Source organism: Micropterus salmoides, unplaced genomic scaffold, assembly GCF_014851395.1.
Source record: "Micropterus salmoides isolate LMB-PRFRI ecotype aquatic unplaced genomic scaffold, ASM1485139v1 Ms_hic_scaffold_4, whole genome shotgun sequence".
NCBI classification, from domain to species: Eukaryota; Metazoa; Chordata; class Actinopteri; order Centrarchiformes; family Centrarchidae; genus Micropterus; species Micropterus salmoides.
In genome coordinates, this window is record NW_024043372.1 from 3,601,896 (window position 1) to 3,618,328 (window position 16,433).

The window sequence follows — 16,433 nt, forward strand, 5'->3', positions numbered from 1 at the left end:
TACAATTGCTAAATATGTCAGAGGTCACACGCCTCTGTAGCAACGAGAGGTTATGTATCTTGCTCAGTGACACATCGGTGGATTGGTGGGAGTCGAACCTGGATCTTTCACACCAAAGGCAAGTGTCTTACTCATTGCGCCATTTAATTGACGCTTTTACCCAAAGCAAAGTATATATATCAGAGGCCGCACACCTCTGGAACCTTTCTTCTTCTTCTTCTTCTTCTTCTTCTTCTTCCTACTTTTTTCTTAATGTCAATTCAAATCAGCTTTATTGGCATGAATGTCAAACAACAATATTGCCAAAGCTTAAAATATTATACAAAACAATTCATTTCACGCAGTTCATAAAAATATTCAATTCAATACAAATAAATAAAACGGTAAATGTGTGTGTAGCAGCGCGGTGGTGCAGTTGTTAGCACTGTCACCTCACAGTAAGAAGGTTGTGGGGTTCAAACCCCAGTTGCCCCTACCGTTCAAAGATATGTGGCCCTGGAATGGACTGGCGACCTGTCCAGGGTGTACCCCACCCTTCGCCCGATGTCAGCTGGGATTGGCTCCAGCCCCCCACGACCCTGTACGCAGGATAAGCGGTTCATGATGAATGGATGGGTAAAAGTGTGTGTTAAAATAAAATTAATAGTAATAAAACAAATATAAAAAAACATTCCATGGACTTGAGGTGTGATGGATAACATCCTCATTAAAATGTGAGCAGTGTATCTTAATATTACCAGGGATTTTGTTGGTGTACTTTTCCATCCTTTTATAATTATTATTATTATTATGATGATGTTAAGAACAGGACCCGAGGAAAGTGATCCACAGTGGAGATGTAACTCCAGCAGGTGGCAGTAATGCGCAACATCATGACCACCAAGCGAAACACCACAGAAGAAGAATTCAACGACGCTCGGTCGTGTTTGAACTGTTTGAGCTGAACCACTGATGGAAACGCGGCTGATGGAAAAGTAGCCCAACGTTTGAATTACTGTCAGCGGAGAAGGTAAAGAAGTGTCCACTTGAAAGTGTCAAAGTTTGCTCCACATCTGTAGTTCGTGTTTAACAGGGACATTTGTTTATGTCTCTTTGCTAACGTTAGCCAAGTTAGTTACAGTTAGCCGTCGCTAGCATGCTAACTCGCATGGCTCCCTGACTGCCTGCTTGTGAGTTGAGTTTTCCGGTCAATAGGAGACATTGTTGTCGGATTAACAGAACATACAGTTTGCATCCTGTTTCCACAGCATGCATTTGTTTCAATCATCAGCGTGTGGGTTTTCTGCTGAGGGAGCAAACAAAGTAATGCTATGCTAGTTTGTGTCGCCAGCTAACTGCGACTGAAGAAATCTTAAAGTTGTGTTTATTACCTCCAGGTAAGGATCCAAGTGGACTGTACAAAGGGAAAAAATAAATAAACCTAAGGGTCCCACATGTCTGCTCCAACACTGCAACAGCCCAGTTTCCTGCTGGTGAGTCTCTTTTTACGTTGATCACATTTTCTAGTCGAGAATCAACATGATTAATGAACGCTTACATCCAAATCTTCATCTCACTCTCTGTGATCCTTACACTGTCTTAAAGCTAAAACTTTGAGCTGATTTTGTTTTTAACTTCCATCTGAGTAGTGACAGATGAATTGTGCTCATTTATGTGCTGTGTTGTTGCTCCAGGCCAATCTTAAGGCTGATGCCACCACCAAACCTCTCCTCCAGAGATGCCAAGATCTGGTGAAGATCATCGATGAATATCCTGCCAAGGTACTGTTAACACTCCCACCGCTGTCTTGTGTTTGCAGTCTTATGTAAAGTTGTGAAAGGCACTTGTCCTGAAATGACTGATTCATGTAAGCACAAAGAATTGGATATGGCCAAAATTGATTTATGATTGTTTCACAGCATTTACTGATTTGGTGCACTAGATGCTGTTATGGGCGGGTTCACACCGACCTTGTTTAGTGCAGTTGAACAGAACTGAACCCTGGAGCGTTTACCCCTTTGGAGCGGTTTGTTTGAGCTGGTTTGAATGTTGGACTCAAACTCTGGTGCGGACCAAACAACCGCTCTCTGGTCCACCTCGAAGAGGGAACTCTGGAGCGGGTAATTTCTGCTGAGAACGCCATTCGAGTGTCCTGAGGCAAGTTCAACGAGGACAGAAACCTCCCCTGGGGCAGAAAGGAAAATGCACCCTTGAGCTCTATTTTCAGTGTGAATATAGATAATAGAAAAATTTAAATCAAAATCATATAAAACATGCTATAACAACAAATATGTACAATATATAATAATAATATGTAGTATCTATTCTTGATGAGAGGTCTGCACCTTTTGATATATTGAATTTTTTTATGCATGTAGCATATAGAGATGTATATGCATTAAGTAATTCAAGGAGATTCATGGACTAAATAAATATAAATATAAGCTGCTTTAATAAAAGGCCTTTACTTACTTACTTTGTGATTTTCGCATGTTTGCAAATGTGGCCCACGTACTTCACTGGTCCCCTTTGTATGGCAAACGCAAACAAGTCATGGTATGTGATCTGTGGTGATAAGGCTGTCGGATGCAGAGAAATTCCTGGATTGTTAAATTATTTAATACCCGCTGTCTTACGAGAAGGTCTGATATGCGCTGCAGACCAACAAAAACATAAACCTGCTGGTGCTACGTGATGTAAAATATCCAGGTAGAAATTAATTGGACGATATTTCCACCACATGGCTTTTTCTGGACAGTTTGAGCTTCACTACATCATGCTCGCGTTGGTTCGATTCAGGAACCGGACCTGTGGGTGTTATTTTCTTGCTTATAAATTTCTAGAAATATTCGGGAAAGACTGTAATTGGATTTGTACACACATCATTGCGAACGTAGTCAGCTGTTTGTCTGACTGGATACAGCAGGGCAGTGCTGACCTTTTTATGGTTTTAATGCTTGAAGAATGAGGAGACAGCTGCCAGCACTGTGACTTCTTAGTTTCACTTTTAGTATCTTTACTTTCTCTTCAAAGGGAGTTTGTACTTTGGACTGTAATTTGTTGTTTGCATGCTGAAAGAGATGCACAAAATTCATAGACTTTCTCCTGGTAAGATGTCAGTTAGCACAACCAGTGATGCACCAGAATAGCTCAGTACATAATAAATGATTGTTCATCTAGGCATGTGAGGGTGTCACTGTGGACAGTTGGAGGTCTGTTTGAGAGCAGCTGTTGGAGCTTCAGTGAGCTGCACAAAGGATGAGTGAGGCAGCAGTATTACAGCCTGTGTGTGTTGCATTGTGGTCAGTAGCTTCAGTTTTCACAATGTCACAGTGAGACTGGCCACAGAGCTGCTTTGAGGACAACGCTGACCCGTAACCACACATTTCTTTTGCTATTACTGTTAATGTTTACTCATATTTTGAGTCTAAACTTGGTGTATCTGAATCAATCTGGAACTTCTGCTGTCCCGTAAATCACCAGTCTTACCTCCCAGAAGTCAGAGGCTTCTGTCATAGTGGTGCTTTGACTATCTCAATTAATAATACTAGTTTGTTTTTTTTCCTTCCTCCAACACTGTCATTTCAGTGCAGCTCTGCGTTGCATTGTCTTTTACTGCAGGTTATTAAAACTGAGATGTCGGTGTTATAATGTGTGTGTGTTTCCCTTTAGGAGCTACACTTGATTTTCCCCTGGCTGGTGGAGAGTGTGTTTGGCAGTCTGGATGGCATCATCGCCGGCTGGAACCTGCGACTCCTGCATTCACGGAACAATGAGTACAACATTGTTATGGAGTTTCTAAACCCCAGGTAGTTAGTTAGTTTCTCTTCTGTACGATCACAGCAAACTGTGTTCACATAAGCTTGTAATATGATTGTTTAAAGCATCAAATGAAACTTCTTTTCTGACTTTGTTTTCAGCGGGCCGATGATGAAGCTCGTGTATAAACTTCAAGCGGAAGAGTACAAATATGAAATACCTTTGAATTATCTCCCGGTAAGAGCGGTTGTGTCTTTGGTGTTTGCATCATTAGCTGCACTTAGTGATTCTCTCTACCTATGAGTGTGTGAACAGCTTTTTAAATGTCAAGCACAGACATCCCATCCTCGATAAATGAGTTATTCCATGTAAAAAGGGCCCACTGTGAGCATCTAATAATGTGTTTTTGCTAGTTTTGACTTTGTGACGTGGCGTTGTGACTGACCTGTCTAATACATGTATCAAGCAAGACGTTCAGCACTTCACCTGTGCATATTTATGACCTGTTCTCAAACTGAACTGCTTAGGTAGATGCCTCCTGCGGAGTGTTTACAGAAAAGCACCCGCTGCGACAGTGCAGTTTGAGTAACAGTGGGGCTGCTGGAAAATAGTGATCAATAAAGAAATATTATGCAGTTCAGACGTGGTGCAACACAGCCAATTACAAATAAATCAGAAAAACTGATATCCATGCAGAGCTGTATTTTTGACCATTGGACTTAGATAGTTGGCAGTTATGCTGATAATATACAAAGTTTTAGATTTAATAGATAAAATATTAGAATTTTTGCAATATTTATAGATAAAGTTTGGTTAAAATGCTAAAATTTAACAAAGTTATTGTTTGTTTGGTCTGAGGTTTAGGTTGGGGAAATTAATACTTAATCTGACGAGCATGTTTTTGATTTCTGCATCAATTGTGACACATTTTATCTCAAGTTGCATCATGTATGACAAAGTGCAGGAAACTGGTATTTGTTTTGACAAAATGTCAAGCATAATAATAACTATAACTATTTGTACAGCACTTTTAAATAGAGGTAAGTAGGGCTGAACGATGAATCGTTTTCAAATCGAAATTGTGCCATGCGCCTCCTGTTTACGGTCCTACTCACCTATCAGAGCGGGCACAGGGTGTGTACATATGCCAACAACAAACGAAACGTCGTAATCTCATAATCTGGCATAAAAATCAGAATTAGATTTTCCCCTCAAATCGTTCAGCCCTAGAGGAAACGAGGTGCTTTACAGTGATATAAATTTAAAACATAGACAAGTCACATAAAACCTGGTATCACACACATTGGTTTACAACAGTGAATATTTTAAACATATATATATATATATAGTACAATTAAAGAAAATAAATTACACATCACACATTGAAAGCTTTTTTTGTAGAAATGTGAGTTAAAACCAGGAACAGACTCTGCGAGCCTGATAACCATATATCTGCCCCAGCTTGAATTCTGATCCTTGGTGTCTCTCGAAGGGTCCTGTGAAGGCCTGCATCCAGGAGGGCGTCCTCCCAGACTGTCCGCTGTTCCACAACAAGCTGCAGTTCCCCCTGTCCGGTGTGACTCTGAACCTTGCTCTCAGTATCCTTCCCGACACAAACACTAACCTGTCTGTGTTCATCTTTCCACAGCCCAGCATGATGTTTTGAAATGCCAATCGATCAAACCCCAAACATATTCAGTTTAGTCTATAGAGTTTCTAACCAAGCACTCGCTGTCAGACAGTGAGACAAGGCAAGGGGCGGGGACTTTACATCGTTGTGCTGTTGGGTTATTCCTTAATGTTCTTCAGATCCATTTGAATTCTTCATGTTCAATTTTGCCTACTGTCTCCTTACGCCAAAGGTGAGTTTGTCAAAGCGCTATCACTGATATTCTATCTTAGTCTATTGTTAAAATTGTGAGGAATCCTAAAAGTTAGTTGTTATTTCTGTCATTTTATGCTTTATACAGTATATTGGTAAATAATAAAAAAAAAAACTTGTTTTAAGAGTGAGCACCACCAGCTGGCTTATTTCGCACAGGCAGAACTGATCCGGACTGCTTGTGTTTTCAGAACTACCCCCAAGGCCAACATGGAAGCTCCTCTGACAGCGCCTACTTTGTGCTGGTGGACACTTACCTCAAATACTTCCTCCCCAGTGAAGGAAATGTACCTCCTTCCCCTTTCTCTGACTCCAGAGGTTCTGTCACTGCGCCTTCGCCAAGGTATTTATAGCAAGAAAGATTTAATAAATCTGTTTGTAGCAAGACAATGTGAAGATCACAATGTTATTTTCATGTACTGCATTTAAACAGACCTTTTATAATGAAGAAAATCCCTGCAGGTGGAACAAGTACACAGTATAAGTATTTTCTTTTGTGTTCCACTGTCGTCCCACCTTAATTTCAACAGATCCTCCAGTGTTTCTTTTGCTGGTTACGGCGTTCACAGCCCCAGTCTCCTCAAGCATCACATATTCCATCAACCCTCAGTTAACGCAGATCCTGCAGCCCAGGAAATCTGGAGGTCCGAAACACTGTTACAGGTAAGACGCAAATCAAGCTGTGGCATAGATGAACAAAATGTTCTCAAAGTAAGAGATTATAGAAAGGTTTTACAGTTCAGGATCTGAAACTGAAAAAAAACCCAAACACTTTTTTATGTAAATATGCTGCTAAAACTTTGTGTTTGTGCTAAGATGTTTGTGGAGATCTGGCTCCATCACTACTCCTTGGACATGTACCAGAAGCTGCAGTCTCCTCAGGTGAAGGTAAGAGAAATATTCCTCTCCCTCCCCTCTCCTCTCACCTTGCACTGCAGTACCGCACAGCTGGCTGTTGACTGGCTGACCACACCCGCCCCCTCCCCACCGTCTCCGTCCCATCTCGGAGAAAGCCCAGGCTGCTGGCCAGCAGCCGTGTGGTTGGTAATTTTGGCGTTGAGCAACCTGGGCACCTGACTAGCTACCGTTAGGAAGTCCCACTTTTACAAAACCTTTTTAGTAAATCTGTGTATGGACTGAGTTTTAAAATGTACAAGCTACTGTGGATGGTAAATACAAACAACACCCCGAGCCTTCTAGGGTGAAGTTGTCCCTAAACAGAACGTTGTAGAGTTGAGCAACTGTTGAAAACTTTGGCTGCAGCTGGTTCTTTTTCAGTGATGAATAAAGAGACATGAATCAGCTGACTGAAGTCAAAATGTTTCTTGAGTTGCATACAGTGTAAATGCACAGCAGGCATCCCTGTTCCCCACTTTAGCAGCGTCACATCTTCAAGGTCATATCTGAAATGTGTTTTTAAAATCCCTTTAGAATGTATAGCGTATGAGTAGCTGCAGAGTAACGCCATTGCATTAAGGAATTTGGCATGTGTTCCTGGTAGTAGTGCTTTTGCTTCCTTTTCACATCCTTTGCATGCCGGCCTGTGTCACCAAGTGTGTGTTTTCTTAATACCTCCTCACATTTATGGGAAATACACCAGGTTAAAATCAATTAAACCCAGACTGTAAATGACGTTGTTCAAAATGCAAGATAAGATCTTCCTTTGTTGAAAGGGGAAATTCAAATTGGCACGACAGCACAGAGGAATGTAGTGCAAAGAGTAAAAGTAAAATCAAATCGTATGACTGAAGTTGACCTCGTTGCATTCCTCACAGGTGGTAAGATTAAATAAAGATGCACGATTTGTGCGAGAAGCTTAAAGCTTGAGTCTAAAGTGTACAACTAAAATAGCGATGTGCCCACATCTTATAGTTGCAGTACATTAAATAGAGGTAGAAAATCTATTTCCCTTTTTGAATATGTTATGACCATGTTATATACTGTGGGTTTGGTTGCCCCCCATCAAAAGTCGTCCCAGTGAGACTTTGTGCTGGTGTTGTTTGTTCCTTTTACCCTTACAGTCACACAGGATGTGGGATGAGGCCCTTTCCTGCGTACGCTTTGACCCTCAGCTGTGTAGATTGCATGGATAGTGTGATGCAGTACACACTTGCTTATCCACCCTGTAGTACTGTTTCCTCAGTATTTATGTAGCAGTAATGTCGTCTGCACTTACTGCAAAATCTAAAGTAACAGAGTGCTTATTGTAAAATTAAGATCAGGACTGCAACTAATATTTTCATTGTTGATTAATCTATTTATTTTTATCAAAATAGTTCTATGAATTGTAAGAAAGTATTGAGCTCCATTACTGCTTCATAAGGCTGCAGAGCAAACAGTGACAATAACCTTTCAGCTCCTTGTTTAACTTTCTGATCAATGACCTGCAAAATAAAGTGCACGTTTTGTCGAGTGTCCCTGTCCTGCACTAAATGCTCAACCTTTAAAATATATGAACCACGGGTTTGTGTTATTGTGTTGCGTTCTGTGTCCGTCCTGTTACGAGTACACTTAAACTGTAAGATTTTGACTACAGTATAGATTGTACAAAACCATCTCAGTGTTGGATGCCAACAAATCAGTGTAACATAATAAAATGTCTTTTTGTTGAATAAAGATTAGTTTACCACAAAACACATCATTTCCTGCGTGTTGTGCCTCTCAACACAGTTGGGCACTGTTGATTATTTTTGCAGTTGTATTTGCACAAAACAAAGTCTTACAGTTTAATGATGATAAACATTAGGGATGGGAATTAATAACAGAAGAATATTTATATTTAAAAGTTAACAAAAACCAAAAACCCACAAAAACTGGTGCATTTTTTGCAGTCACCTTCTTTATTTTTTATTTTGAAACGTTGTCCAGTCACCCCTTACCTGGTTTATATTGCCAATAGCCAGGAAGGCAAGTAATGCATTTCCACATAACCTCCCTCAACAGCTCTTCTGTCATTACTGCAGAGCTCTCGTTGCTTCAGAGGGAAGCATGTGAACATTACAGCTCCGTCAAATCATTATTATTCATTTGTTAATAGACAAAAAAGTATCTCCATTCATTTAACAGTAGTGATTTTTGCATTTAAGAAATATTTGATCCTGTGTTAATGATTCCCATCCCTACAGACATGTGATCCCTTTTGTTTGGAGTGTAGGAAAGGTCTCTGCATCGTTCCCCAGCGGTTGTGTTTCACAGTCAATGTTTTATATTTGTTTGTCTCCTCTCCTGTTTTCTTCTCCTTTCCTCTTGAATGTTTTTGTTCTGGTTGCACTCTCCCTTTTTGCTGCCTCCTTTTCTCCTGTTCTCACGGATACCTTCCTCCTTCCTCCTCTTCCTCCCTTATTGTCACTATTCCCCTTCCTCTGTCTTCGCTGTTGTCCCTCCTCCACCTTTTGTTGTGTTGTCTTTCCTCTTACTCATCTTCCTCTCCCCCCTGGTGGTTACGGTTGAACAGCTGGCGCTGCTGCAGTATCGCCTCAGTATGTCCAGCATGCCGTGCCAACCCCACGCCCCACCAGGCTCTGGGACCCTCCACACCTACCAAGTACTTTTACCTTTTCACTCACCCCCGCCCCTCTGGGGCCTCCTGGAGGTAAACCTCAATCAATTAAGGTCACAGTCAAGGGTACTTCTCTTATATTGACAAACACGGTGAGACGTAGTCCCTCCAGTCAGCAGCCTGAGGCTGGCAGACATTGGCTACGACTGATCGGTTTGCATCCTTTTCTGCTTTTGCACATCAGGTTGTAGCTTTTCTAAAAAACAGGTTGGCTAGAGAAAAGGTGGAAGTGAATGCACAATATTTTGTCAATATATTAAGACAGTTCAGTTCTTATTAAGCAGCAGCAGTTCCCTGTTCATGTTGGCCTCTTTTTACTCTTAGGTCAGGGATTAGTTTTCCCTTCCAGTGACTTTAAAGTTTAGCCAGGTTTAATGCCTTTTAGGCTGTTGTCAGTCTTTTCATATTGGGATCCACAAGCAGCAGTTTGGTTCTTTGCTACAGTTTCTATACGAGACCTCCAGCCTGACTGTAAATTGTGAATTTCTACAGAGAAGTATCCTTGACAGGGAAAGTAATCGTAGAAAGCAGCTTTGGAATTTGAATCTTTGAGCTGCTGCTTCTGCTGTTTGTGTTTTTTAAAGCATGTCTTCTTTTGTTTTACATTAATTCTGGTGTGCTTTGCTGCTATATGTGTTCATATGGTTGATGTGTGTTTCTTCTGACACTGCTGCTCTGTGTAAAGCAAAATACTACTACATTTTAAACATTTTTTTTATCTTACATGCCATTCATTAAATCATTTCATACTAAAATAAATGTTTTTAGTTCTTGTTGGCATTATTTTAGAAGAGGAAACATTGCATCCTTTTGACAAAGCAGCTTTGCTCTAAGCAATTAATGGAGCACTGAGGTCCCACTTTTAATTGTAAATGGATGGAATAAATGGAATTTGATACTTACAATTTGATTTTTGAATTTTTCTGAAAAATCTCTAAAATCAAATAAACCGTATTCATTTTCTCATAGTTTTAAACAGTTTTCCAACCTCGACTTGGGATATTTAGAACATTTATTATTATTATTATTATTGAGATAAAGTTGAATATCGTATTTGGTCACACAGATGAGTGTCCTGGCCAAGTTGTTCTGGCATTAAAAGGGTGCAGACAGGAGATGAAATTATCTTGTTAAAAAGAGAAGAAACAAAATAAAAACTAGAATTAACGCTGTAAGAATAACTCAGATGAAACAACCATCAGCAGCACTTCTGTCAGTCGCCATTGCGTTTTTTAGAGCAAGGTAAATTCACCAGTGCATGAAACTGAACAGGGGCTAATGAACTGGTCCAGACTCAGTCTCTTCCCTGTAATACTGGTTGTGATTCATAGGCGTGAGACCTCTGTACTCTGTAAAATAGAAAGTGCTCGGAGCCTTTGGTGATTGTTTGGCTGCTTTTGGACTGGGGATGCGTTATGATTGGCTGCTTTTGTAAACTGGGAGCTGATTGGGTTTCATGTGGTCTTGTAGCACTTTGTGACCGGTTGCCTTTTCAGGAGCCTTTCAGTCCGACGGAGGAGCACGTGCTGGTGGTGCGTCTCCTGGTGAAACATCTGCATGCCTTCTCCAGCAGCCTGAAGCCCGAGCAGCTGTCCTCCTCCCCCTCAGCCCACTCGCACACTCACACCAGCCCGCTGGAGGAGTTCAAGAGGTCAGCTTCATCACACATGCTACTGCCAGAGCCCGGCTATGCTGCATTTCTCTAGCATCGCAATAGTACATACGTGTGTTAATGAAAGTCACCCTTAACGAACACTCAATGTTTGATGTTCCTCTTGCCTACAGAGTGGTGGTGCAGCGTTTTGTGCAACAGAAACTGTACCTGTTTCTCCAGCACTGCTTCGGTCACTGGCCTCTAGACGCCTCTTTCAGAGCGGTAGGTCTCGCCCAAAATAAATATTTCTGCATTTTTAACCTGGGGGTTCAACAGTCAGTCAGTCAGGAGTTAGAGCTTGTGGGTTGGTTCCTTGTTTTCCGGTGATTTAGCTCTGTGTAGACCTGGCGCCTGCAACCTGTGGCTCAAAAAACAGCTCTTTAGCCCATTAGTGGCTCCACAACTCAGAAAATTTTCTTTAAAAACAAATTGACCACTGTATTCTTCGAGAGCTACAAATGGCACACTGCGTCTGATGGACCTCGTATTGACTAGAAGGGCCGCGATCAGCTCCGGCTGTCGATCGTGTTCAATTAATTGTGCAGCCCTTACGTAAAGTGGCCAAATAATCATAAAAATCATAAAAGGCCTCTTGCAGCCACCTTGTGGTAAATCATATGAATGAACAGTCATTTAGACCAGTGGTTCTCAATGCATTTAAAGGACTAAAATATTTTTGTGGCTTTGTACAGGTCTTATTTTTCTGTCGACCCCTGGCCCTTTCTAGCAGGGGAACTGCGTCTTTTGTTATTCCCATGCAGCCATATAGCTGATTCACCATTTAACACTGCATTTCGGTGTAACAGAAAGTTTCAATGTCTCAATTATTGCAACAAGCAGCCTGTGGTGAGGAGCGAGAAGGTCAGAGTTGTGCCTACAGAATGATGATTTCAGCTAAATAACTCTAGAAACACACACGGTTTCAGTATTTAGTTTATGGTTGAGAGAGAGTGTATCATCTCTGCGTTTAGGTGTTGGAGACTTGGCTGAGCTACATCCAGCCGTGGAGATACACCGGGGAGAAGACCAATCAACAGCCAGACCCAAACAGAACAGTGCCTGACAAATGGTGAGTTCGATGTCTTTGATGCACCTTTTCTGAATAATCAGTAAGTCCTTTTAGAGAGGGGTTTCATTTTCCTACAAACTTATATATATTTGAAAATACGCACAGTAACTGGTGTAACTACCTTTAGTGTTAGACTATCACTGTCATACTGTAGTTTAAAGGCTAGATGAGATGCAGGTGATGAGTTTCGTTTATTAGACTCTGACATTAACTTGCTCTTTTACAGGGAGTCCTTTGTTCACGAGAACCTGCTCATGTACACGAAGCTCTTCCAGGTTTTTTTGAACAGAACCGTGAGGACAGATCTGGTTAACGCCAAAAATGCACTGATGGTTTTCCGGGTGGCCAAAGTCTTTGCTCAGCCAAACCTCGCTGAGATGATACAGAAAGGTGAGGACAGAGATGCTGTGACATGTTGTCACAGAGAGCAGTTTCTTCCAATCAGTCTGTTTTATCTCTGTTTTACTAGGATAGTGAAAATTGTTGCTACTTCTGTTATACGGAGAGCAGAAATGGTTCTTTAAAAAATCTATAAACTACAAATTAATACAATTTAACAAATTAAACTAGGATTTTTTTATGGTAGGTGGTACAAATACGATTACATTTAACTGCGAAAATGATTTAACAAGTTGATGATTTATTAGTAGAAAGAAAATTCATCAGCAACAATTTTGATGAATAAATTATTTAAAAGCAAAAATGTCAAATATTCTTTGTGTTTTGATCCGTTGGTAGGTCAAATAAAAGAATCTGAAGAGATTTTGGCTCTTTACATACCAACGATTAATTAGAGAATGTAATGAGCAGATTAGTCTGTAACAAAAAAATATTTTTTATTTTAGGTGCTGAACAGTTTTATAACTTTTGACTTTGCAGGTTGTTTCACTTTCTCTCTGCGAATAAAAGGGAAAATATATCTAGTTCAAACAAACTAAAGCAGGCATCTCTCACCAGGGGAGCAGTTGTTTCTGGAGCCAGAGCACGTCCTCCATCACCGCCAACCCCGCGGCTACCTGACGCCGAGCCAAGGAGGCAGCTTCCTGTCGTCACGACAACGGGTGATGACAGATATGGTGTTCAGGGTGAAGAGCCACGTCTATGCTTTGGAAGGCCAGGACTGCCAGTACAAACAGATGTTCGGCACTGAGCTCAGAGGAGCAGTAAGTTTAGTCATCATGTGGGGGGGTTCCTTGAGGCTTAAGCCGGGGTTGTCCGTGAAGCTGTATTTCCCTTTGCAAACATTTTATACAGCCTAATAATAATAATTAGGAAGTAATACTGAAATGACCTACAAAGTCTAAATGTTAAATCCATTCTACAGGTCATGAAGTTAATCCAGATAATTGCACAAGCCAGACAGACAGCCAAGAGGATTTCGGATCACTCCAATGAGGTGGCGGCTAATAGCTCGTTCCTGTCCTGGTTTGGGATGGGCTCTCCTGATCTCAACAACACCTTCTCTGGGGCCGAGCCAGAGGAGAGTGAGGAATGTCTGAAGAAGACCCACGAATTCCTGGAGAGAGCTTTGGAGAACCTGTGTCAAATCTTCAAGGTGAAACTACTTTAACTGTTGTTAAATTTAGCACAACATTTCATGGCAATCCACCCAATACTTCTTGAGATATTCCAGTATGGACCGAAGTTACCTTGAACAGACATTTAAAGTTATGAATGCCGGATAGATCTTTAAATCTTGACTTTAAGACTGACATTATTTAAGCGTATATATGTGTGTGTTGTTGTTGCTGCTGCCAACAGAAAGTGTCTGACATGCAGAGGAGCTTTTCAGGTACTCATTCAAGTAGAAACATTCGATGTTTCTTTGTTTTGTAGCTGAACCAAGGGCAGCTGACGCAGCTTATATCCAACCTGGGTTCTTCTGAAGATGACTGCAACGGCAAGCAGCTGCCAGACTGCATCCAGGGAGAGAACGGACTTATTCTAACCGACCTGGGCAGGAGGCAGGTCAGTATTTCCAGAGGAGGTCGGCATACATTAGCACTGTGGGCCAAGAGGCACTAAGACTAAAACCTCGACTGTGTGTTTGACCTTTTGTGCAGATCATAAGTGGACTGCGCAGGTTTGACATTCAGTACCAAGGAGACCCGGAGCTGCAGCCCATTAGGAGCTACGAGAACGCCCTGCTGGTCAGGCTCTTCTACAGGATCTCGTCTCTGGTTAACGAGAGGGTAAGTGGTTTCTGAAGAAGAAGATACAAACTATGAAGACATATTTTACAACAATAGGAATGAAGCTAGTTGGAATTGGTTTAAAACATGGTGACATTTTTGTATTTGCTTCCTTAAATAAACTAATTTTTAAAATACTTTTTTAATAACAATTGATCACGGCTGTGTGTAATGTGAAAAAGGGTCAATGGTGACAAACTTGTAGTGACATATCATGAAGAATTATCACTTAGAACAGTTATATTATCACACACAGTTGCCTCTTCAGCTCTACGGAGCGTTTAAGCATCTTTCAGATCATTGTTTTGGTTTTACAGCAGCCAGCGTATGTCTTATACTCAAGACAAAACAAATGTTCAATAAATATTCAGTAATGTTTGATTTTATTTACTTATTGACTTTATTAAGATGTTTATTTTGTTGAGGAAAAAGGACTGGAAAAACTTTTTTTGTTTGTTAACAAAGATTTTATCACAATTGTTTTGAATGAACATCAGACCTCAGATTTGTGAAGTGATCATAAAGAAGAGTTTTCTTAAATTTTCACTCAGGAGCAAATATCAGCCTTTAAACTCGAAACACATAATGATTTGATATTTATTGTGATAATGAAACTTTTTATCGTGTTAACATTACTGGGCATATCGTCCAGCCCTACGCCAGCGTACTGTTTTGGTTCACTCTCACTGCTCTCTTAGTGTTTTCAGCCGGAGCCGTCTCCAGTGAGCGAGCCTCCCAGCCCTGCACCAAACAGACAAAACTTCTCAGAAATTTAACTTTAAAGACGTTCATACCCTTCTGCTGTTCTCTTCCCACAGTTCGGAGGACACATGAATGCGCTCTGCTCACGTCCAGACTTCCTGGGCCGCCTGGGTCGTCACTACTTCACGGATCCCAGTTCCACCACAACGCTAAAGCTGAGCCCGACATCGCGGCCGACATTAGAGAGGAAGCGGCAGCCGAGGCTGAGCCTGCGCCCGCTGGCCAGCTACAGGACGATACTGCTGCTGCTGATCTTCTACGTGTTTGGGGCCCTACTGTCGTTTGGCCCCATATCCAGCACTCTGCTCATCCTCACAGGGGGATTCCTGTACGGACTCTTGATGACGCTGTTTGGAGACAAACTGAAAACACACTAGCCGAGAAACGGGGTTCCTACACATGTCTTAAAAAAACACACATAATGAATTTGATCAGTTCCAGCTTTGAATGTTTTGTTTTGAGTGGTTCCAAGTCTGATGATTAATATTGTATGTTATCGATTTAGGGGCTGCAACTACTGATTGTTTTTATAATTGATTAATCTTTTGAGCTTTATAACATCAGAAAACAGTTAAAAAATGTCTTGATTAGTATAGTCCAAAGTGATGTCTTGTTTTCTTCAACCAACAGTCGTTAAACTCTAAAATATAAATTTTACTGTCATGTAAACATGAGAAAAAGCTGCAAGTTTTTCACACTTAAGACGCTTAAACAAGAAAATTTTTTTGATCTTTTACTTAAAAGATTACTTATCAATTATCAAAATAGTTTCCAATAAAGTTGTTGATCAACTAATTGATTAATCAAAGCCAGAGTTGATGTTAGCAGTGAGGGGTAAGGCTGTTATTCTTATGAGTGCAATGGTGCGCTGCAGTGTTTACTACAGTGTGAGTCGCTTTCTGAACATCTTCAGATATCCAGGACTTTGTAAAGGGACAACATTTTTAAATGGGATCTGTAGGAACCCTGTTGGCAGCAGACCAGCAGCTCTTTGTTTCTTGCTTTTGATATGACTGCATGTGCACTGTTTTAAAATGTAATTCACGTAACCTTGTAAATAAATACAGAGCGTGGCTACTCTGTTAGTTAGGCAATATATTTTTCAACAAGCATCTGAAAACAGGTACATTCAAATTGCGTTGATGGAATAAACTATTTTTCAGAGTGAAAACGATGCCTTTATGTTCAAATGACTCAATAAACCGTTTGCGCTTGTTTGTAGTTTTCTTAATTCAGCGGCGGGAAGTGTAGCAATCTCATACGCAAGTGACTTATCAATAATGCGTTAATTAATTGTAAATCTGTTTTGTCTTGATTTCAGGAGGAAGTAGGAGTAATATAGTGTGATTGATACAGAATGTAGGTCTTCTATCTTAATATCTTAATTGAAGGTGTTAAATCAGGCCACTATGAGCCTCCATATTTCAGTAACCTACTCATTACCTACGTGTAGAGGAGAGCGGGGTGAGTTGAGACGGTTTTTACTTGAGGTGTCTTTAAAGTGAGGATATGACAGTAATGTCTCCAACTAAAATATGAACAAATATATCCCTGGGAATAATCAATTTGGATCTAAA

At 40.8% G+C, this 16,433-nt stretch overlaps 1 protein-coding gene across 3 annotated transcripts; it reads left to right on the plus strand.

Annotated features, from left to right (window-relative positions):
* Window positions 1–877: 877 nt before the first annotated feature.
* smpd4 (sphingomyelin phosphodiesterase 4) lies at window positions 878–16,071 on the plus strand. 3 transcript variants are annotated; one of them, XM_038697690.1, is made up of 20 exons: window positions 878–1,009; window positions 1,377–1,472; window positions 1,674–1,760; window positions 3,652–3,788; window positions 3,900–3,975; window positions 5,231–5,336; window positions 5,548–5,600; window positions 5,812–5,963; window positions 6,151–6,283; window positions 6,437–6,508; window positions 9,075–9,212; window positions 10,676–10,830; window positions 10,965–11,055; window positions 11,805–11,902; window positions 12,129–12,292; window positions 12,860–13,065; window positions 13,227–13,457; window positions 13,739–13,870; window positions 13,966–14,094; window positions 14,913–16,071. In XM_038697690.1, exons 2-20 carry the CDS (start codon window positions 1,434–1,436, stop codon window positions 15,231–15,233), a joined length of 2,520 nt encoding a protein of 839 aa, XP_038553618.1. In that variant the 5' UTR covers window positions 878–1,009; window positions 1,377–1,433; the 3' UTR covers window positions 15,234–16,071. The 3 variants fall into 3 exon arrangements, with proteins under 3 accessions (XP_038553618.1, XP_038553619.1, XP_038553620.1); XM_038697691.1 differs by having other exon boundaries at window positions 9,075–9,164; XM_038697692.1 differs by lacking the exon at window positions 9,075–9,212.
* Window positions 16,072–16,433: the final 362 nt, after the last annotated feature.

Excerpts from the sequence above, each read along its gene's own strand:
- smpd4 (XM_038697690.1), top strand. The coding sequence starts at position 1,434 with ATGTCTGCTCCAACACTGCAACAGCCCAGTTTCCTGCTG. Across the intron at positions 5,337-5,547 it reads GACTCTGAACCTTGCTCTCA|ATCCATTTGAATTCTTCATG; the intron begins GTATCCTTCCCG and ends AATGTTCTTCAG. Across the intron at positions 13,871-13,965 it reads CCGACCTGGGCAGGAGGCAG|ATCATAAGTGGACTGCGCAG; the intron begins GTCAGTATTTCC and ends CCTTTTGTGCAG.